This window comes from Rhyacophila brunnea, unplaced genomic scaffold (genome assembly GCF_057557595.1).
Source record: "Rhyacophila brunnea isolate RB1 unplaced genomic scaffold, BYU_Rbru_1.0 scaffold_18, whole genome shotgun sequence".
In the NCBI taxonomy this organism is placed as follows: Eukaryota; Metazoa; Arthropoda; class Insecta; order Trichoptera; family Rhyacophilidae; genus Rhyacophila; species Rhyacophila brunnea.
This window is the reverse complement of record NW_028232837.1, coordinates 30,300,715-30,326,565: the sequence shown is the minus strand read 5'-3', so window position 1 is coordinate 30,326,565 and position 25,851 is coordinate 30,300,715. Positions and strand designations below refer to the sequence as shown.

Below are 25,851 nucleotides of genomic sequence, written 5' to 3'. Positions count from 1 at the left end.
AGCAAAAAAAAGATATTTGAATATAGAGAAATACGAGTGGGTTATTGAGAAAATCATTTTTTACCCTGAGTAAAATTATTTATTTAAAAGTTTGAAAAATTTCACAATATCACGAATATAAAAGAAATAAAAAATAAATAAAGATCAATAAAGTATTTTGAAAACTGTGGTTTATTTCAAATGTGGTTATCTCATGCCAAAACCAAACTAACTTACGCACTTTTACCCAGAAATAGCCCTAAATCTTCACTAATCCAAGTATTCCGTATATATTGCGTTTTATCTTTATGTAAGTAATATATTATTCATTACAACGTTTTTATTATGTCGTATTCTTATTTGTCCGGTAGTTGTTTATCCGCTACAAATCTAGCTATCAAATACTAGCTATATATTTGAAACTTTTAGAATATATCAGATCATGATGCCAATGCATTTTTAGCCATCTTTAAGTAGAATTGAATTCATTTTCAGTTAATTCTGTTTTGTATAAAAAGTTATTTCGGAAGAAATCCGTAATCCAATCCACTATTATTGGTTGCAAGGGGTCTGGGGTCCTAGCAACTAAATTATTAATATATACGTGCGTTACTATGGAAATCAATATGAATGTCAATATGATCATATGTCAATATTGTCAAGTACAAATTTTTTTGATCATTTAAGCTAGTCAAGTCAAGTTTATATGATTCAACAGAAAATTTTAAAACGTTGTATATAAAAAGTGCTTTTTATCTTGTAATATTATTTTAACTAGATTTCGTAAAATTTAATATTATACTGTTATATTTCAATGTTGTTAATAATGATGTCTCAATATAAAATAAAACATTAAAACAATATATTCCATGTAATCGTCTACCTAATAACTAATTATACATGTTTTTTAAATAATAGAATTCCACAAATTAAATATGTATTTTTATAAACTTGATGATTCAGATAATTAAGATGTTCTTTTGTATGGGTACTATTTATTTCTTCAAAGCAAGAATATTACGAGACTTTTAAAAGAAGAAATTTAATTAAACAATTTACATGACTTCCAGTGTACGCTCTACCGCGAACTAGAGAATGCCAAGAGGAAACGCCGAGTGACCTTTGCTTAATGTTTGCGCTCCGAATAAATTTCGTCCATAGAAATTGACATGGCCAACTACTATATTTATCATTAAAAGTTTATTTTCCATTGTTTTATAGTTTAAAATGGTGTGATATCATTTAAAGTTTATTCCTCATAATGATTCACCAAATTATGACGTGTTTAAATTTAATTAAGTACCTAATAAAATTCCATCATTTTTTAAGGCCCATATAGTCAATATCTTGCAGTGGCGAAGGGTGGAAGTAGGCTGTTAAGATCTGACATAAATAGTGCGGACAAAACTTTGTCAGTTAAACGTAATTGTTTTCACTGAACTAATACTACAATATGTAGAATGTAGACGTTGTTTGTTAGTTTTTCAATAGTCAATAGTCAATAAACTATGAACCTTAACAGACTACGGCCCCTTTAAGTCGGGACACCGGTGTCGCGCTCGATATAATATAGGAGGCCTTTGTATTTGAATAAAGGGGCATTTGTATTATGTTTATAAACGCCCCAGAGCTAAAGAGTCAATGCGTACCCGGTACACTTTTCCGTCGGCCGCTACATTCTCAAGCCGCCGATACACTTGTGTTTATTACCGCAGCCAGTTTTATGTTCTAATTTATAACGTGAAATTATGCGTTGACTCATTAGCTCTGGGGCGTTCATAAACATAATACAAAGGCCCTTTTATTTGAAAACAAAGGCTTCGTAGCTATATTATATACGAGCGCGACACCGGTGTCCCGTCTGAAACGGGCCTACCTCTACCCCTCGCCATTGGCATATTGGGATACTTCCAAACGATCACTATACAAGCAGAAACCCTACGACAACAATATTAGCGATTTGTGACCCACTAGAATTACCGTTATCTTGGCTGTATCAAAATAACACGAAAAAGGTGGAGTTGTCCTATGTAGTAAATGTTATGTATTTTATTTAGTACTGGAATAATTTAATTTGTAAGTGGAAGATAAAATCTTTTATGGATAAAAATCATTATGTAATCAGCTTATCTTATGCGTGGCTAAAGTTATCATGTTATCAATATTATCAGACTTATATAGTGTGTTATACAGATAACATTTTTGGAAGTCAATAACTGGATGAAGTTCAACGACATAAGTATAAAAAATAAAATTAAAGTAAATAAGTAACTATATTATATTATTTTCTTCAGATCATTTTCAGATTTATTAAAAATATTAAAATTCCTATTTATCGCTAATATGGCCGACCACACGTCGCGTCTATTTTATACTCGTTAATCCTTTGTTGGTCAAAAAATAAAATTTTATTGAATAAGCTAGTAGGTGTTATGGAATATTATCATAATATCATCTGTGTAAGATTCTAGTATCTATAGTACCATTACCCATTTTATAAATCAATCCATAAAAACGTCGTAAATCAAATAATATTTTAAATTTCATAAATATCAGAAAACGTTGTTTTTTGGTATAAAGAGGTTGTTCTTATTATAAATTTCATTTTAATCGTAAATTAAACAGTTTTTTATCATTATTTTGGATTAACTAGGTTTTTAAGATAACAAAAAATCAGACACCTTCAGTTAGTTGCCGTAAACAGAATAATACAATCACTAAATTTAATAATTACATTTAAATTAGGAACATATCTAATATTTTAGGGTAGGTAATGATTGCAATTTCAATTAGATACCTTATTAAACCTTTATTCCATGATAGTCACAAAAAACTGCTTGTTACATTAAAATATCAATGACTACAAAGTATTACATTTGCTTTGGCGTATCTATTATTAATACAAACTATAGAAACGCAGTTAGTGAATATTAATAATAAAAAAAATATAATATTAGTATTGATATTGTATGATGGATATTATGGATTTTAGCCCCAATATTGTCAGCAAGAGTAGCTGGATTTGAAAGTTAAATGTAATTAAGTAATAAAAATACATAAAGACAACAACTCATTAAAAATCTTCGCACCTGATTTTGTAAATGAGATTTGTTAGTTGTCAGTGTATTGCGTTTAAAAATTGATTCTACTTAAATATATGCGATGTTAGTATATACGTCTGAATATAATTTAGAGTAGCAGAAAAGACTTAAAGTCAGTTAATAAAATAATATAACAATGCCTATCGAAGAGTTACCAAAACTACATACATGCATCAATAATAATTGTGATGACACTTCTCTTAGAGTTTAGTTATATACAGAATGACAAAATATCAATAATAAAATAATGGGGGTTGCAACTAACACATTCTTTTAGTCACATCGAATAAAATGTATAAAAAATGTATCACCGCAAAGTGATTTAATATTCAATGCGAAAAATTTGGAAATTATAATATCTATACTTCAGACCAGTGTATTATATATATATATGTGTGTGTGTTTTGCAGAAAACGAAATTAAGTACAATGTCATACCTTTCAAACGTAATTTTGAGTATCTATATTCATAACAGAAACCTAAAATTTCTAAATACCGAAAAGCTGAAAGCTCATGTACATCAAGCGGCGCTGAGTGATCTTAATTTGCGTTTTTTTGGCGTACAAAATATTTGTTCAAGTATAGGTATTAAGTATGTGCCGATTTACTAAATGGTTTAATTGTATGTATATGATATTATTTCTATGAATTGTTTTCCAGTATGTTGTATAGTTTCCTGCTGTATGCAGATTTTTAAAATAAATACAAACATAATATAATATAGATTCGCGGCCATTTTTATCCAGGTAGGTACTTATTGCAAATGTTTAGTCTGTGAATTTAAAATTAGAAACGCTTATGAAATACTCTGGTACGTCATCGTGGATTATGTTGAGTTCATAATATTTATTCACCTGCATTTAAATTATTTTCAACTTTTTACCTTTACCGCAGAAAAACTTGTTTGTATGACATAATCCGCTGTGAATTTATTATTCATACAACTACAACAACTACTAACATAATGTTTTATTAAAAAATTCACTAATATCATTGATTAAATTCAAAATATACACTATATTTACCAGACCAATATTCTAATATATAAAAATAAAATTATATTTTGTCTAAAACCTAAAAATAAATATAATAACTTCTATTCAGTTGTTTTGGTGGTAAATAGTTAAATTTAAAAACTAAAACAATTATACACAATAATAAAATATTATGCGTTTGAAGCCAATATTTTCATTTTTAAATTTACGAAAGCTTAAGTATTTATGTGTTAAGTACTCTCATAATGTTTAACTAAGTAATATTATTAATGTCTAGGTATATGCTGTAAATATCTATAGTAAATTCTAAGTATATTAATTTGTCATAATTTACTGTTTCCCAAGCATTCATTTTTTGTAGGATATTTTAACGATAAGGCTGTAAAAGTACTTTCAAGAAGAATAATTGAGGTACTGGTGGTCAAAGTGCACAAGTGACATACAAGTAAAAAAAAGATAGGGTTCACCTCACCGTACACATATTTAAGTGCGAGAAAAGATTCACATATCTAACACATTTGTTACTATCACAGTAATATAAAAAAAAACTGCACTCTTGTCTCTTGCCTGAAAACATTGAAGTGGATCACTTATGCACTTCGATTTCTTTAACCCTCAGTTCCTCAATTATTTATATAAATTATGTTGTTATAACTCAAGAAAACTGATAATATGTATATATTTTTTTCTCTATTCTTTTGTGACATCAACTGTGTTTGTTATGTTGTACCTACCAATGATTTTTTTAATATATAAATATAAACTATTGTTTATTCAATTTTATACGAAAAAATATTTGTTTTCACGCCTATTTTTGCCGAATATGATTAGTGATTACCATAATAAATATTATTAACAAATTTACTGAATAGTTTTGGAAAACTTTGGTGGTTGAAAATTAAATATGTAGGTTTATTTATTTTAGCATAGTATTTGCGTAATAATTTATCACTGCGTCCCTTATTTACCGTATGTATATAATATATTAGCAAACGAACACTCGAATAACTATGGCGAGATAGGGTATCGTTCGCGACCACACGTTCTTTTGAACTGGAAACAAATTTGTTTTGCGCGCGTTTCAAAAATCTCCCGACATGCGCAGTGACAGCAGAGGCTGCGTTCGATTGGCGGACCACGGCGACGGTTCCCGAACGCCCGCGGAATTGTGCGAACCTTTTCGCGCCCAGATAACAGCTCGCGCGGGAAAACTATACTTTGGCGCGATAAAATAAGTCGTATTTTCTAACACAGATGTCTCTGTCCCGGAAAATAAAACAACCGGAAGTTGCTGTTTATCATTATCATTAGTATTTAAGTATTAGATATCTATATTTCGTAACACACTCTAAGATATTGAAAACCTACATATAGAAGCCAGTGACGAAGGGTGGAGGTTAGTTTTGGAGATCCTACATAAATAGTGCACAATAAAACTAGGTATGTCAGTCATATTATTTTCTTTTCATTGAACTAAGTATACAAATTGCAGATAGTTATTGATTAGTTTTTAAAATTCAATTAAACTCTGCCTCAAACAAACCTTATTGAATATCATCGGTAATTTTCTACAAACACGTATCTCAATAATTGAGATAATTATTATTTTATTAATTAATTATTATTAAAAATTATTTTTGTCAGTTTTGAGTTGTTTGATGTAATGAATTCAGAATTTGAATACGCACATAATCCACTAATACGTATCTCAAAACATACTTTACAACATAATAGATTTAAGCATTAACAAAAACCCATATCACAATTAAAGACTTTTATAAATATTAGAAACTCGTATCTTGAGTTACGTGTTTGTAAGTATACAGAATACTGAGCTCCGACAGATAATTGTACTGAAGCTCTTTCTCGTAAGTCAAGATACGTATTTGATGCGGTAATATTCACAGTAAAGTTGCAACGGATTCTCGTATCTCCGACAATATTACTTATCGGTCGAAAGTATAGTGCGATAAATTGAAGAAACATAACATTTTTTTTATAAAAATATGTGTAACTATACTAAATAGATATTTCATAGAAGAAATTTTATTTCTAAATTAAAAACTGAGAGAATAAAGTTGTTATTTGCCTCTCCTGAAAAGTTGTGATTTTTGAGATACGTTTTTGTAGAAAATTACAGACGATATTAGTTAAAAAATATTCTTTTATCTATAAAATATCTAAAATTATGCATTTCAATAATACATAACATAATATATTTTACAGATAGAATAATATTTTTTATCTATTATCGTTTGGTTTAGGCAAATCAGGACTTAATCGAATTTTAATAATCATCTCTAATTTGTATTCTTCATTTGTTCAAAATATGACAGAAAAGGCGTGTTTTATTTTTGTCGAATCTTTACAGCCTACCTTCACCCTTCGCCACTAATAGAAGCTGATGCTGAATCAGTATTTTATAGCAAATCTGAGATATTATAATCGTTTTAGTAAAGCATACAGAAATTTAGTTATTAAGGCGAATCCACCTGCCAGAGGCACCTGGCGGAAAATATGAAGCTTGCAATTTGCGACATTTTTTGCAGAATGCGTCGATATCTAATTTTATTTAAAGTGAAAGAAATACTGTAAAATCGTTAAAGGATCCCATCTTATTATTAGGTACATATTATTTAGTGATCATCTTTATTATAGAAATTTAGATCATTTAGTTTTTTCTAACTTACAGAAAAGATTTTTGATATTTGATTTGATTTTCTACAAAACATGAAATCCTCTCTATTTATATCAAACCAAGCTTCAATACTGTGATCAAAATTAGATTTGATATAAATAAGAAGGAATTTTTCAAATTGCAAGCTTCGTTTTTTTTCGGTAGGTGCCTCTGGTCGGTGGAGTATTCGCCTTAATCAGATCTACCTAATAATTATTTTGTTTTAAATAAATGCAAAAATTCAAAAGATATTGAAGAAAAACCTTCTCTAATATTCGGCCTATAGCGTCGTGGATCCCAGGTTCGAATCCTGGGTCTGGCGAATACACATATTGTTTTTCAATTCTATCTCTGTGGAGGCCCATATGATCTTATTAGGATCGGACATGGTCATGATCACACAGAAAAACTATTTTTTCCGGTTCAGTACATGTTCAAACACGCGCGTTAACATGATATTACTCTCTACTTCAGTTATCGTTTGTCAATTTGTGGCTACGGCCGTATGTTGTAGCTTAACCACTGGGAAATGCCAATAGAAATGGCGTATTTCAAAAAAATACTACCTTATTCTTAGGTCAATAATTATTATTATAAAACAATCATTATTCGTAGGATGTCTTATCACATTTGAATGGTCAAAGACATAGCTTATAATCAGTATCCTTAGAATTATCTGCAAATGTGTCAATCGTGCCCATTTTTTGAATAATAAAATGCCTAATTCTTGTAAAATTTTGGATCACAGAGATTATAAATATAATTTTTTATCTTAAATATTTCACTATATAATGTTAACATTAATTTTACTAATGGTTTTATAAATGGGTTTAAAAATTCATAAATCTAAAAAATCTTAATACCACTGCACATGGATGTACTGAAATATTACTATATTCTAAAACATTAGACCGAGAGGTTTAAAAGAATACTATTTTATGTAATAAAAATACTTTATGATGTTATCAAATGTTGAAAATAAATATAATTAGGCTTCAAAATTATATAAATAGATTATCTACAACGTTTAAGGAATGTCCAGTTTTATGCTCTGAAAATACCATAAAAGCTCCATTTTGACCTACGTGGCGCACGTGGACCGTTAAAAAAAAGTTTTTGTTATCATACTGTAGGTCCTAAGACGTGTTTTAATTAAGTATTATAAGTTTATTATGCGATGGTTCTTAACTATTTCTTCTAGTCATTCTCTGCATCAAACACATACCAAAAGACTACGATTTATGAAATCACCAGATAAACAGATTTCAATTCGTGATGCATGCATTTAACGTCGAATGTAAATATTTATTTACCTATATTACCCGCTACTAAATAAAATGCGCCCTTCGAGGACCAAAGACTATAACGACTGCTTTAAAAGTCACAATTTCGACTGCCACGATGGGATTTAATCATTTTTATTCAATACAACGTATTTTTTATCCAGTACCTACATACGACAAAATATGACCAATAAATTCTCGTAAATATGTATTAAAGATAACAACCGTGCATCGTGGAGCTGAAATAATTGTACGTTGTTTATCTTTTTACTCGTATTATAATACCCATGGAACTTAGAAATAATGGGAACTGAAATACATAACGGGTAAGGTGAAAGCAGGTAACCGACTCGAGTAAGGAAGAATCCGGGTTAAACTTACACACGTGTCAAGAATACGTTTTACGTCGGATACAGAAAACTGCTATCGGTTTATGCATTTACGCTCATTTAATGTTGGTGTATTATACACAATATTGCACGTGCATAATGCGTGCTTCATTTTCGTAGGACACTCACACATTCAAAACCCTGCATCAAGATGCGGCGTATTTAATATAGCCTATCTGTATTCTATTTATTATCTGTTCTATGATAACAACTGTGCATCTTGGAGCTGAAATGGTTGTACGTAGTTTATCTTTTTACCCTATTATACAGGGCTTTTTTTGACATGTAACGCGGTGGAACGGCGTTCCGGTACCCTTTTCACGGTATTTTTAATGTTTTAAAAACAGTTAGACAAAACAATGTTCGGGCTTACACAATACAAGTTAACTTTCATGAATCATCTCATATGAAAAGACATATCATGAAAATCTATCGCGTTTAATATAAATGCATTGAATTCTATTATCACTTCTTCAAGTGAACTTGAACGCGAATTTTCAAAAATGAATCTAATTATTACCCCAATAAGAGATTCGTTGAAGACCAAAACAGTTTCGGCACTTTTATTCATCAAACTCGTCGAACACCCATGATACTTTTCGATCCTTCAAAATACGTTGATTGGTGGTTACTCAGTGGAAGACATTCGGCCATGGACTCTAACACTAAGAAAATGAATCGAGACACATCACAAATTTGCTCTAATTGTAAAAAAAATCGCCTGCAGCGCTAATTTTTTTAGACGTATTAACATTTTAAAATATGTGGTTGTGTAATTGCATGTTTTGGTTAATGTTTGTTGATACACTGAATACCTCGAACACCATTTGTAAAACGCTACTATATAGCGTCACACTGTCTTTAACATTAGTGATAGGTAGGGAGCCCACCAAAGATCCTGGACTAGGGGCCTGCTTCAGGATATGGGGGCCATGGAAATCACTATATACTTTTATTCAAATATATGATGTTTTTACAATTTTGTTTTTTACAACTTTAATTTTTTATTTATATTTGTTTATTTATTTTTTTTATGCGCTTCGTGACATAGGAAAAGTAGCTTTAAATGATATTTGAATATAATTTTCTTTAGTAGGTAAGAAGTTTAGCAATTAGTGAGTTCCGGCACTTTTGTTTGTTTTTTAAAGTCCTGCCTATTTATATGAATATCAACTACTGTAGTTTTCCGACTAGTTATATTAGCTGGACTGGTGATTTTTTATCCTTTACCCAGTACCTACTCACTAGGTAACTAAATACCTACTTTAATACTTATCTATATGGAAAAGGTGAACTACCATATTCGCAGCGAGGTGGAGTTTATAGTCGAACAACATTTTCTTGGCTACGTGTTAAAACTGTGCACTAACAAGCTTTTACCTAAATCTTCTTGTTGGAGAGTATCTATTCATTTTTTATAACCAATGTTTGTTACTAGTACGGTTTTAGGTAGCACGTATAGAACCATGGCACTGGCAGGCTTAGAGCCCTCCTAGCGAATATATTTACCATGCGATACGCCATCATTCAGTTATATAAATACTTACAACAATTTAACAAATCATTGATTGTTGTATGTTTTAGAGTATTTTTTTAACATTTAGATTGTGAAACAATTTTCATACTTTCTGATAAACGGCTGAGTTCATCTACTTCACTAAAAAAAACTAAACGCATTTTCACTCATTTGCTTAATAACCCATTGGGCTCTGCATCAAACACAAAGTCAGCCGCAGGATTCGAACCTACGATTGGTGACCTTTGAAGATGAGTTTTCTACCATTACTCAGTTACGGGCGCATGTTTTATAATACTAATTAATAACCCTTTTTTCTATCAATACCTACATAATAAATAGTGATGTACTTAACTACTTACCTTTCCGATCTTCACTAATCGAAGTTATTGATCAATTTATTTTTGTGCGTTTTGCTGATAGGGTGTGTGTATATTTGTGCAGTGTTAGTTTGGTATAATATTTAATAATATGGGGATATTGTGCTTATGTATAAAGATTTAAGGAATAATTTTTTCTGATATAAAAATTAAAAGCAACTAATACCAAAATATTATAAAACAGAGAGATATTTTGCACAATGCCACAGCTTTATTCAATTAGCACAGGTGTTAGCTTAATTTTAAAATAATGTGAAATTGTTCAAAATGCCTTTTTGTTAAATAATTTATTTAAACATTAAGTATCAGTCACCTTCAGTCCATACTATTTACTTATAATAAATCAAAGAACTTTCAAAAAACAGGAATGATTTCTTAACCATTTATCCATCGCACAAAATATAATATTATTAAAACATCAGATTGGAAAGATTTATTTATAAAATAATATGTTTTATTTTTTGTTGGCATTATTCAAATAAACGATAAATAAATAAATAACAAAAAAAATTAAAAGCACCCCGAGTGGCATTGGGGCAATGATGATATATATATAATACAATAAATTACATTACAAATTAATAACAAAAATGTCATACAGAATAAAATTTACATAACTATTATTATGTACACAAAGATGTTCCAATGATTGTATTGCAATACATGAGAGTTTATTATTATTATTTAACTGAAATGATGATATGGTTCGGTTCTCTGCTGTCAATTTTTCATTTGATTTTCCTTTTGAAAAGAGAACACTGGGGCCCCGTCGAGTTGTTATAAAAATGTATAAATGGTTGAGTCTGGCTGCACTAGATGGCAGTGGCGGCAATGGAGGCATCAACAAGATGGCGACTGTTGATCAGCTGGACATGATGCAGTCGGTCCAGCGAAGACTTTTCATGATTGGGTGGAGCATTAGGCCTCCGCTGGCTGCTCTTCGCCCTCGCCTTCTGGCTTTGTCCCCCAACCGTCACACATCTTCCGGAGGAAAGCTGTACCATAAAACACCAATATTAAAACCAAATAAAACAATATTATAATATTAGTGGGCATGATTAATGGAGACTTTTCATAGATACGCCATTACTATGTACTGTGAACCCAACTCACAGCAGTCACAGGTGAGGTGATAAGTAATTAAATTTGTGTAAAATTCAAAGAAAATTTAATATTCAATCAATATAATATTATTTTGGAATCCACTGCAATAGTTAGTAGACTCTAGCTAGACTTTGGCTTATTTGGCGTACTTAAGTTTATGAGTTATAGATAAATATTTTTATTTTCGACATATTATGTAAAGAATAACCATCTTTTATTTTGTCTAATTCTTTAATATATTATTAAATAATAAATAAGAATAATTATTTGAGATTTTTGTTAAGGTAACTTTACCATGTAATTTGTTAATAAAACACTGAAAATACGACATTGAAAAAATATTGTTAGAATAGAAAAAATAAGTGGTATGACAATATTTTTATGTAGAAACTTTTTAAAAAATGTAATGAAAGAAGAATAAAATAGTTTTCGAAAAGTATTGATTCTGTAGATTTTAATTTTGAAGAGAAGTTTCAGATTGGTTTGTATCTGTTTAGTAATCGTGCAACACAATGAAATCGAAATTAAAATTTGGTTTTGTTTGGGCATAACCTGATAATTGCTTTTTTGGTGATTTTAAGTCAAGTGTAAAAATTGGGTCACTAAAGTATTATCTTCCATTTGGTAATAACCTGATATCTATATTTCATTTTGAAATGGTCAAAATGCTATGGTAATATGATGATAATAATTGTGAACAAATACAGCGGTTAGTTTGGTCAAAACATGACCAAATACCTTAATACCATAGTTTGATCACTGATAAGTGTCCAAATTTTCATAATTAGTGAAATAATTGACAATCTAATTATTGTCATATTCTTCTTCAGTTATTTATTTTAAAATGTTTTCTCAATGTTAGATTTAAAAAAAATGAACCGAGATATATGTGGGCAATTCAAATCTTAAAATTGCTCTCCTGTAAATTCAACATTTTGCAGTTATGCCAAAACATCACCGAGTTTATAAAAAATATCTTTATGGCGATAATTTAACTTTACGATATAATTATAAAATATTAAATTCATAATAAATATAGAAAATTGGAAGTAGTCTATTATCTATAAAAAAAAATATGGAGTAATTACAGTCGATATTGGTCAGAATATAATATTGTTTCATCATGGTTATTCAACCAAAAACTCGGTATTATAGCAAAATTATAAGAGAGGTGTTAGATAAATTGCTATTTACAACTTAGTATATAGCATAATATGGAGTCTTAAAGCATTTAGGTATCTTTATTGATTATATAAGTTTAATTCTCGTTAAACACATACATTAGAAAACAACTAGTTACGGGATTGGAAACCGCGAACCACTGATTAGAAAGCGAGGGTGATATTAACCATTGCTTTATGTTTTATTTTCAATGAATGAAAATAAATAGATTTAAATATAAATGCCACAAACATTTAAAATATTTAGTTAAAACTAATGCATTGAGAAATTAATGTAAATATTTATTATTATCATATATTATATATTAATAATAATAATTATGATCGTAGTTTAACATTTAGAATTTATTTTAACCTTGTTTTTACTTATTTTGAGATCTTAATCGTCTATATGAATCCGATAAGCAAAGATCTCTGAACCCTGATTTTTTTATTACTCTACAATCAACAATGTGTATAATGAAAAATTCGAATATTTGGCCAATATCGACAATAACATGAAACAATAGAAAGCAGTTTTATAAAGCATATTTATTGAAGTGCAGCCAGCAATAGTAAATGAGAAAACTCTTGAAGAACCTGTAGAGAGAAAAATAATTATAAAAGAAAAAGAATAGAAAGAAAACAATTGTAGCAGACAACAACAAATAGCCGATGTTAAAAGATAGTCCAGCGAAATCCTTGGAGCGTGATGACGAGTACTTACGATCTTAATGACTAGAGGAGTGATGTGGAGTTGACATCTTATGCCATGACTTTCTTGAGGAAAGCTGAAAAAATAAGAGGGGCCACAACGTGCGGTCAATGCGATGTGTAAATCTACAGGACATTTACAGGACAGTGCATATTCACACATCAAGTGACAGGGGACACTCTACTACTTGGAACAATACGTACAATGAAAACTTACTGTTGGATATTTTCCATTAAAATTAACATCTCTAATTTATTTTAAGTGGTATTTATAGCTTTTAGTTAATCTAGTTTTAAGATCGAATTAAAATATATGGCTATGTCTACAAATGCTACAAAGATACTAAAGTTAAAGACAATAATTATGATACACATTGATGTCAATTTAAAAAATATATAAAATTAGGTTATCAAGTTGACAAAAAAGTTAAAGATTCTACGAATTAACCGTTGGCTGGTTCGGTTTTTACACCATCATATTACTGAAATTTCTATCGATATAAAAATAAAATTTGTCAAAATTAATCGAAAATATTTACCTACATTTTTTAAATTGGAATTATATCAAATAAACACTAAACAACGATGTATTTATATAAAGTCTATAAATATTGAAACTGTAACTTGCAATGTTTCTTTTAAATAAAATTGAATACCTATATATGCATTTAATATTAATATATAGGTATTAAATAACTATATGACTTAATAAAAATGTTATATACTTTTTAAATACCCCATAGTTAAATTAACCAGAGTTTGCTGTCACAAATTTCGAATTATGAAATAAATATTAATTATTAAAAGTAAGTTTTCTACTTATTTAGTTATATCCAACAGTAAGAGACCACAAAGGATAAAAACTACAAGGGCTAGGAAATAATATCTAAGGAATATGCTTATCTTTAAAGTAAATCTACTATTATATAATCAAGAATTATCAGAAATTCTTATATCTAATGATATTATGCTACACATAACTTTACTATTTAAACAAATCATGCAATTGATAACATTAAATCATTACTCTTATGTAACTAAAAACATTAGCTTTATCATGTCTCAAATTGTGCTGTTTTAAATCATTCTATAATTAATACATATTATCTATGTGCAAAATAACCTAGATTCTATAATATTATGTATTCATACAATTGGTTAAAATATTTATTACTATTTATGGGATGTTGTCGTTGACATAATAATTGAATGGAGACTTTACATTATTGTGCATACATAGTATTTATTATCAGAGGGTAGCAATATGCTGAAAGGTAACTTAAAATTTTGAAGGCGGTACTTACGTGCATAAGGGATCATACCATCATCATCTTCAGCGTCCATGCAGTCCTTGATAACTTCATCGACCTGTGCGTCTTCAAGCCTCTCACCTGAAATATTATTTAATGCATTAATTTAGAATTCAAGATAATCAGTAACATTTGACATATAAACCAACTAAATCCAAATGAATATATTCTTAAAACTTATAACTTTATTACTAAATTAATAATGTGTAGGTAAGAAGAATGCTTGATGAAAATTCAAAAGTACAAATCTCAATTTCAAAATTTCATGTAAACAATTATTGAAGACCTAACTTTCCTAAAGTACTAATTAATATTAATCTCAGGTATTCAGTGTTTACTTGGTAGTAATTCATTATGCTTTATACCTATATTGGTTATTATCATAATGTCATATCACTTGGTAAAAATTACATAAATTTAGACACCTACTGAAACTTGACATATCTAGGTACGTCAGCAAAAAACACATATCGTAAAATATAAGTTTTTATATTATGTAAGTAGTGAATACCGAGTTATCGAATCATTTTATAAATTATCTAGGCGTCTATTATGTCACCAGAAACTAACTACTCCAGAATTAAGTGAATTCATCTCAAACCCGATCGTATGCCAGGTACAAACAGTAAAGTTGTTTCTTATATACTCCCATATATATAATAATTTACCAAAATGTGAACCTAATAATAATATGCGTCGTTAACTGAAAAAAGTAATTGAAAATTTAAAGAAATTGAGGATTAATCAAATATCGTCTGTAATTTTCTACAAACACGTATCTCAAAAAACACAACTTTTCAGGAGAGGCAAATAACAACTTTATTCTCTCAGTTTTTAATTAAGAAATAAATTTTCTTCTATGAAATATCCATTTAGAGTAACACCTATTTTCATGAAAAAAATGTAATGTTTCTTCAATTTATCGCACTATACTTTCGATCGATCAGTCATATTGTCGGAGATACGAGAATGCGTTGCAACTTTACTGTGAATATTACTACAGCAAAAACGTATCTTGACTTACGAGAAAGAGCTTCAGTACAATCATCTGTCGGAGTTCAGTATTCTGTATACTTACAAACACGTAACTCAAGATACGAGTTTGTAATATTTATAAAAGTCTTTTATTGTGATAGAGTTTTTGTTATTGCTTAAATATATTATGTTGTAAAGTATGTTTTGAGATACGTGTTACTGGAATATGTTCGTATTAAAATTCTGAGTTCATTACATCAAACAACTCAAAACTGACTAAAATTGAGATACGTGTTTGTAGAAAATTAACGACGATATGTAGTACAAATTTCACTTGTTTAATAATAATCAGGACCGGCTTCACTTGCTTTGAAGAGACATTGTCAACTGGACACTATTGTTTTATTTTAATTAATACAATGAATTTCTACCAAGAACTGACAGTTAAAAACTGTATAATAATAATAACATGTATTTTTTAAATTTTCTTTGTTATACGATACGTAAGATAATACCTATTACCCAAATTATTTTATCACTTTTACAAATAAGTAATGAGGTATAATAGCTTACCGAGGGAAAGGAGGGTGTGGGTGAGCTCAGCGGCAAGCATTTGACCGTTCTCAGCCTTGTCGTAGAGTTTCAAGCACTCGAGGAAGTCCTCGTAGCATCCCTGGTCCTTGTCCTTCTTGATCTGGCTGAAGATGGGGAGGAATTCATCAACCTGCACAACATTAAAAAATACATATTATTCACGGTATTTTCATAATTATTATTATTTAAAAATACATGAAGAAAATTTAGCATTTAGTAGAGTGTATGTTAGTATGTAGGTACATCATTTGAAACTACCTGAAACAAATCCAAACCTAAATAAAGTAAAATTTTTGCTGTTTCATACAATTATTTTTTTGAAGTTATATTTTTGTTTGGGGCGTTTGGTAGAGAGTGAACTTGAGAGCTGCGCGCGCACACCGTTACGAAAGTGCGCGACGGTATGAAGTTAGCTGCGAATCAATCAGCTGTATACAAACGCAAGTTTGATAGTAGAATTGTTTTGTCAGAGTGACAGTTGTTACTTTAAAAATAAAAACAACGAGAAATAATTAAGTATATAAGTTAAAGTGTATAGAAATAAACCAACGGCGCTCCACTAAGCGGCCCTTTTTCTTGAGTGTGTAATTTAACAAGATAATTAAGAGCTAGTCAAAGAATCTAGTTTATCACAAGTTTTGTTTTTGTTTTGTTACGCCAAAGAAGTATAACTTATAACGCGCGTACATAAGTACACACACACCGATTTTTTTATATACCAATAGTTAATTTATATTATTAACCAAATATTATTATTAACCAAAAATGCTTGCTTCGATGGATAAGTTTTAGTCCTACAGAAACTAATGAATCTAAACTACTCAATATTGGGTCAAGGTATCTTTTAAAATTTATTGACTATACAATTGAGAAAACTTTCCAGGCGTAATCTATCGTAATTTAGTTAATTCAGGACTGTATTGGATTTTGGAATGTTTTACAGGAACTTTGTTGATATAAGTAATAATAGTGTACCTTCATCTTCTTCTCTCCCTTCTTCTTGGTGCCTCCAAGCTTCTCGATGGTTGCGAGGGTGGGGTTGGTGTTCAGCGCGCGAAGCACATCACCGAGATTGAAGGCATCGATTTGACCTACTCCTTCGAAATCGTAGATGGAGAAAGCGAAGTTCGCCTCTGTCAAAAAGAAAACGGGATTCATCAATAAAGGGTTTATTTTATGTATTTACAAAATTATACATTATATATTTAAGTTTAATTAAACGATAGTTTTATAATGTCTATCTTCCATTCTTTGGGGGATATAATTAGCCCATTGAAAAAATAAGAAATTTCGCTACCATAAATCTGGTTTATGTATGCAAAACGACAATTATTTCAATGACAACTGAAAAATAAAATTTAAGAAAATCATCAATGCAATAAACAATTGCTTATCATTTTGCAAATCCAATCATTGTTTTAATATACAATATGAATGTAGGTATTGTTATTCTGAAAAAGATTGTTTTCATAGCGTATTATTTTAGAAATTTTTAACGCTAGAAAGATTTTTCAAATCTATACATATACGTTAATTCTAATCAATTTAACTTGTCAATAACGTTTTAATGTTATTAAGTAACTTCAATAGTGAAATAATTGTATTAATTAGAATTACAAAGAATTGATAACTATACGTAGTGTCAAATAAATATACCTAAACTTTCGAAAACTCCTATGTAGGAATAATGAATAGAAGTGTAGGTTCTACGACTAGTCGATACCTATGCGATGTTTCTATTATTAGTAATAAAATACTAGGTATGTATCCTCGCTATATGTCATATTTACGTCAATCAAGATTTCAACGCTCAAGTGCAGATACGAGATCATAGTACCTATTCTGACAATAACATTGTGAAATACCGGAATTCATTTATTTAAAACGCTGGACATTCGCCAGTTGATCTCAACTGAACTACATACATAATATAAGAATAGGTAAATGTGAAACGTATTGGGTTGCCGATCGATTTATACATATGTCATATACCTACCTTCCAACAGAGATCAAGATATAGTACCGTTACATAGTCACCACTTGGCGCTTTTCCAATAACAAAATAACGTTTTAATGATAGTTGAGATACCATATTATTATTATCAAAGACATTCTTAAAATGCTGAACTACGTGTTTTTTATTACGTATAATAATACAAACTATTTATTTGCATTATTCTATCTATCGCGCATATCTATTTGGCTACTCTTCCATATGCTGAATTAAATATATCAAAATATTATATACGTACTATTTAAATAGAGATAGCTATGTTTGACAATTAATTATTCATAATAACCATTCCAATAATTTTAAGACAATAGATTCATACATAAACAGAAAAATTATGGTACTTTATGATGATTGGCCATGTCCGATCCTAATAAGATCATATGGGACTCCACGGAGTGGAGGTTTGTTTTAAAAAAAATTGTTTTTACGAGAAATGGATGTTAGCCACTTGCCCAACCTATTAGGTCCATACTCTGACTCAAACACAAATTGAAAAACAATATGTGTATTTTCTTGACCCAGGATTCGAACCTGGTACCCACGAAGTTATATGCCGACGCTTAAGCCGCTCAGACATCGTGGGTGTTGACACTTAAGCCGCTGAGATTTTCCAAATTATGTATATTCAATAAAAAATGCTCCATTACAAAATCTCGATAAAAATGGTTTAATTTGATAATAATATTCATTTAACTACTGTTTATATTGATTATTGATGCATAATGCTTAAATTATTATTGGTATTGCGTTTACTACAATGCTTTATTATTATATTTACTTTGTATACCAAACAAATATAATATATCTACTTATTGATGATCTATCAATTTAAAGTTTTACTATATACTTTAACTATATTGAAAGTCATGTTTATTCAGTTATTGTCAAATAGTTTATTTATTACCTAAGTTGATTCAATATAGACTAATAGGTTTATATATTTTTTATTGTTGACGTATTATTTAATTATGAAATCGATATTTTTTATTTAATTTATGTGTCTACTAATCACAGTTTTAAGACGTGATGCTTATTTATTTCATGGTCAATGTAAACACGCATTTATAAAAAACATAAAAAAACTACATCGCCAGGCATTGAATTTGCCGCCAGGTGAAAATTAACCTACGTGGCTATGGATGGCATTCGATTTATTTCAACCTACGCGAAGTGGTTGACATTTATTCAAACCAAAAATCGCCGACGTATCGTATCCGGTAAAAATTGGTGCGCGGAAAAATCGAAAAGCGAGCGCTGTGCGGCGCTATATTTAGGCGTCCCCGCTGGCGTCCCGACGTCCCTCCGTGAGACGTCCGCATCGTCATCACTCCTTATAAGACCGTGGTCTAATCTTAGCCTGGCCTCATCTCCTGTTCCTAACTCCCCCCTCACCGCCCCGTTTCGCGAGACCAGGTGGCTGTGACTCGATTGTTTTAATAATACGCCCCCCAAATAAGATGCATGTTTTTTTTTCGACTTGCAATTGGACATACCTCACGTGTATTCACGCGGCACGAAATTTCCAAAATTATCATTTTATTTTGATCAAATATTATTTCAAAATTATGTGCAAAAACAATATAGCAATACATACAACAGATACATAAGTCATTCATAAATTAATGTAATCGAATCTAACTTTAAGTCACGTGCTTTGAAAACAGTTTAAGTACCTACAAGAAGTCATCCGTTCACTCAATAACTTCAAATGTCAATCAATTTTCTTTCAAAGTAAAATTAAAAGAAAATTATATTTTATAACAAAAGGTTAAGTAAATAAGTATGTATATTGAATTTAGGATAATAATGTTTACACCCATGCTTTACAAGTTTATTTTGATATCATTATAAACTTCAAATTATACACTATTTCAAGACTTTAAACCATTTTTTTTAGATATTGGGTTTGAAAGCTTTTTGTATTCAATTGAATAATCCGTTTTTTTATTTTATATTATTTATAATTTTATAGCAAAGCTTATGCGTCAAACTTTTATATACTGTCATTGAGTTCATTATATTATTCTACTCAATAAAAATTCAATTGAATTATATAATTTGAATTCACTACTATTGATGAATCTTATTTATTGTCAATCAATTATATATTTAAATAAAAAAATAATCCATGTGTTATCGATCGAATTTATGTCAAAGGTCAAACAATGAAATAAAATCAATAAATTCTTTAATTCAGTGGTTAATCATAATTCTAAAGAAAATATTTATCTAATTGTTAGAAGAAGTTGACTTTTGCTGAGTATTTATAAAAATAATATAACTTTAAAAGCACGCTGTTTTTCGACAATGCGTGTAATATAATCATAGCTTTTTAAAGATTTAAAACAAGGAAAGCTTTTAAAGTTTACTACGAATATCAATTGAAATTAATATAAAATTCTATCATTTAATAATAACTAACCTTTGTAAAAAAATTAAATATTGTTTTAATTAATACATTTCCAATATTCAATTCAACTAGTTAATTGCAATTAAGTAATATTGTTTAGATCGTAATCAATTAAAGAATTATGTTTTTTTTTAATCTTACAATTGTTTCAATTAACGTCAACCACACAATTAATAATAACATAAATGAATCAAAAATTACTTACTTTCAACGTCCTTTGCGCTAAGATCGGCCTGAAATTACAAAAAAACCATCCATTAGATTGGTCAAAGAAAGTAGACACAAGGGTCTCCTTCATTTCATAGTATTGTCACAGTCGGGCGTCAAGAAGCTCGTTTTATAATCACCGTAAGCATGGAAAACTGTCGACGGGAATCGACACAAGGAAGCACAGTTTAAATTTTGTTCACACATCATTATGTTTTAAAATTTTGTCAAAAAAGAAAAAAACTTGAACAGGGTCGAATTACAATAAGGCCTCTCTTTAGCATTCTCTTCCAGAACCTGAACGCGGTCACATAGGTCGGCTCCAGGGCCGGACAACACTCTGATTTAACTTGATCGCTCCAATTTGTCACGGCACTCTTTGCTTTGGGTGCCATGGTGAAAAGGATCGAAGTCGGTGAGTATTTCGCAAACTCACCATGGCTTACGGGCGGTATCCCTCTTCTAGTTCACTCGAAGAAACACAGACTACAAGTGGGGCCCAGACTCTTTCCGTCGGTCGGTTTTATCAGACTTAGATGGCGCTCGGGTATTGGATATTTGAGATTTGGCCCAGGAATCTGCCTCACTTCTATTTTGAGACGCCTCTTCTACCATCTCCTCTCCCTCTAACCCTCCCTGCTCGCAATACTTCAATAAGAGATGCAAATATATTAGTCTTGGTTTTTTGAGGGCCGATCGTGTCGGCGCGAATGTGCGATTGTTTCAAAAGCAACACTACTTTTATGTTAAGCTATTTCAATCTAATCCTGCGAGAAGTCTTAACCCCGCAAAAATGACCGGGTTTATTAGGACTTTAACCAATCTGACAGTTTGCTGTGTCACCATATATTGTAAAAAACGTAAACAATCAAGCTTTACCTATCGTTGAATCTATGATAGAGTCTTGCATCTTCTGAACCACTCTATCGTCGGTTTGTCATCATAAGCTTCTATAACATAATAATACATCACATCTGAAACACAATAACTACACAATTATAAAATACTTACGTATACGAAAGAATTCGAATCCTTATAAACACTAATGACTAGACATTTTATATTTAACTGCAAATCCACAATCAATTAATATTATTCATCAATTTGTGATAAATTACTATCAGTCTACAAAACAACTAAAAAGCTCATAAGCACTAAAAAGCTCTAAAAAGCTCAAAGTTGTCGTAATGCAATCGACTGGTTGTATTTCGTAATGACAAATTGCTTCATAAAACGAAAATATGTTGTGATAAATAAAAGATAGGTACTAAATAAATTTGTGTAAATTTTGCAAATCATTTTGTTTTCTTTCGTTTGAATGTTTTAAGATACTTAATATATTATTTATGAAAAATAATGGTTGATTATAAAGGCTGATATTTGATATTATTTTTATTTATTGTAATTATGATTTTCCAATTTATTGTTCTAAATAAGTATAAATAATTACAAGATAAAAAGAACTTTTTATATACAACGTTTTAAAATTTTCTGTTGAATCATATAAACTTAACTTGACTAGCTTAAACGATCAAAAAAAATTGTACTTGATAGAAATAATACTGAAATATCATTTTGACATTCATATCGATTTCCATAGTAACGCACGTATATATTATTAATTTAGTTGCTAGGACCCCAGACCCCTAGCAACCAATAATAGTGGATTGGATTACGGATTTCTTCCGAAATAACTTTTCATACAAAACAGAATTAACTGAAAATGAATTCAATTCTACTTAAAGATGGCTAAAAGTATTAAAAGAATGCATTGGCATCGTGTTCTGATATATTCTAAAAGTTTCAAATGTCTAGCTAGTCGGGAAGTCAGTTAAAAATCTATTGCAATATTTGTACTGGATAAACAACCACCGGACAAATAAGAATACGATCTAAGAAAAACGTGGTAAAATGTAGGTTTCACATTGAGTGCTGACTAGATAATTACTTTTTAATTACCACATTTAAATAGCATGCTAATTATATCGAATGGCAGCCTGATCGTTACGCGCTATGTGCGTCTTTAGCGTCCAATGACTTCATGGTTGATTTTATATCCATTTGAGATCTGAAGAGAATATAGGCCTTATGTATAATATTTTGTAATAATATGATACTAATCATTTACCCCCACGGTGGCCGCGCGGCATAAGCGTTGGACTACAAAGCCGTGGGTCCCAGGTTCGAATCCTGGGTCTGGCAAGTACAAAAATTGTTTTTCAATTTGTGTGTGTCAGGGTATGGACCTAATAGGTTGAGCAAGTGGCTGACATCCATTTCTCGTAAAAAACAAAAATCTGTCAATACAAACCTCCACTCTGTGGAGGCCCATATGATCCTATCAGGATCGGACATGGTCGAAAAAAAAAAAAAAAAAAAAAAAAAAATCATTTACAATCATATCTAAAAAAATGTCTGCTTAGAGCTACTTGTCGTGTTGGATCAGCTAATGTAGCTGATTGGTAGTGAAATACCTATGTATTATTCTGTATTTGAATAAACTTTTAAGTCAATGTTCTATTGAAGAAATTCTTGGTCTGTATTAATGTGGTATGCTTATTATATTATATTTAATTTTAATGAATACGTCAGGAGACTGTAAATGGGTATTGTTAATTTTAGTACCTACAGTCCTACAACAATGTACTACATACTTAAATTTTAAAAATAATGGTTGAATTATATATCACGTATCCATAAGTTTCACCTCATTATGTCAGTAGATATATTACTTTCAGTGAAATAATTTAAAATCAAAATATTCTCATTGAGCTTGAAATATTCAATTATTAAATCGCCATTAAAACTTGTAATTTTATTGGTACGATATCCAAAACCTTCAGTATTCGCAAGTGATATTAAATTTATTATATAGGTAACGATGATAGCTCAAAATTCAACCAGTAGTCAACAGTTCACTGTACATACCTATCCATATTTTGATAGCTAGCTCATACCTTAGATAAATACATAGGTACATAGAGAATTATTTAAAACTGTCTCAACGTCGACATAAATACAAACAAAAAAATACTATTTTCGCAATTTTCACAGAAAGCTACGGCATTAGATCAAGAGAGACAATAATTTATTTCAAAACACATGCCTATCTAATTATTACTTTGTGACTCATTGAAGATTCTTCAAATATTTGAAACGACCCATCGTTCATATAAATATGTCATTTCGATTGATAACACGAAAAATTTTCAAATAACATGCAGTTGCTTAATAAAGTTAATTTCACATTTAGCTACTCTATAATATAAAATAACTGCTAGCATTTTACCACGTTTTTATTAGCTCGTATTCTTGTTTGTTCGATACAGATTTTTTCTTGTGCATTACAAACTTTTTCTTGTTTGTCCAAGATTTTTAACTAACTTCCCGACTAGCTAGACATTTGAAACTTTTAGAATATATCAGAACACGGCGACAATGCATTCTTTTATTACTTTTAGCCATCTTTAAGCAGAATTGAATTCATTTTCAGTTAATTCTGTTTTGTATGTTTCGGAAAAAAATCAAAAGTAATATTTACTACTCACTATTATTGGTTGCTAAGTGGGTCCTAGCAACTAAATTATTAATATATACGTGCGTTACTATGGAAATCAATATGAATGTCAAAATGACATTTCTGTATTCTGTAATATTTATTCAGTATTTCTATCAAGTACAATAAAAAGTTTTTATTAATACATAGAATTGTCAAGTTTATATGATTCAACAGAAAATTTAAAAACGAGGTATATAAAAAGTTCTTTTTATCTTGTAATTATTTTGCATCTGCTTGCTGCATGTCCATAAACTTGATACAAATGGGTTAATGCGATGACAATGGACTTATTAAAATATACGTCTATCATATTGAATTAATAGTTGAAGTGGAGTGGTATAATATGACACAATCCTTATATTTCGTCAACTCTGATACAATAAATAGAGAAAATACTCGTATACGGGGTGCATTGACAGGGGTCTAGTCGGAGACCCGGCGTGGCAGGTCGACCAGTTAAGTGAGAAAACACACAACAAATTTGGTTTAATAGTAAAAAAAGTTGCTATTATTTGACGAGTAGAATTTTATTTTATAATTATTTTTGTGGGTTTTCTGACTAATAAAAATTACTATTTTTTATCCAATAAGAGTCGGAAATTTATACGTATGCAGTTCGCTGTATCACACTTCACCGTGAAATGTATCGGATATATATGGTCGTATAGTACTGAGATAAAATTCATGTCTAAATAAAACACGGTTATTGTTGATTTACAGGAAAAAAGAAATTTTGAAAATAGCCGATATACTGGATTATTTTTTAGGTTAGGTTTGGTTTGGTTAAGGTAGGTTAGGTTTTCATTCTTGAATTCGTGAATTTTGCCAAAATCGGCTATAAAAATTGAATTAATTCAATTTTCATAGTGAATCTAATAAAATTGGAGACCGTATAGTATACGGTCATCTCTTTTCAATAGAAAGCTCACGAAAAACTGTGCCACGGTGAAATGTTTTACGGACAATTTACATGTAACCATGTTTCTTGACTATCTTGACAGGGAGTCGCGATCTGTGCGTCATAATAATATGATTGCCGACAATTCAAGTGTATTTATTAAAAAATACCAAAAATTCCACGGAATACCAATTGGGGAACACTAATGTAGAACATTACACTGCCCTTAACCTTAGCGATAGGTTGGGGGGGGGGCGCTTCAGGATGTGGGGGGCATAATGGCGTGTCATATTTACGATAGGTTTATCATTACTGTACCTACATTTAAATTGTATCGTATAGGTAGGGAATGGGACGATTTGACACCGCGAACTGGCCTCCGCCGATTGGCCTCCGGTAATTGGCCGCCGGTACAATCGGACGCCGGCCCAATTGGACGCCGACCCAATTCGACGCCGACCCAATTTGCCTCCGGGAGGATTGGACGCCGCATAGTTGAATTAAATGCGCAAAGGAATAGACGTACGTTACGATTTGTTGGAGTTAGTAAGCAAGTCAGTTTAATATGCTTCTATCTTCTCAGTAG

The 25,851-nt window shown here is 30.3% G+C and overlaps 1 protein-coding gene across 1 annotated transcript; it reads right to left on the bottom strand.

Moving 5' to 3' along the window:
• Positions 1 to 10,743: 10,743 nt before the first annotated feature.
• Positions 10,744 to 21,308, bottom strand: Mlc1 (Myosin light chain alkali). The gene is made up of 7 exons (XM_085945056.1): positions 21,245 to 21,308; positions 20,807 to 20,834; positions 17,153 to 17,310; positions 16,157 to 16,307; positions 14,603 to 14,689; positions 13,312 to 13,375; positions 10,744 to 11,315 (listed from the first exon to the last, which is right to left on the bottom strand). Exons 1-6 carry the CDS (start codon positions 21,245 to 21,247, stop codon positions 13,350 to 13,352), a joined length of 453 nt encoding a protein of 150 aa, XP_085801182.1. The 5' UTR covers positions 21,248 to 21,308; the 3' UTR covers positions 10,744 to 11,315; positions 13,312 to 13,349.
• Between the last annotated feature and the right edge of the window lie 4,543 nt (positions 21,309 to 25,851).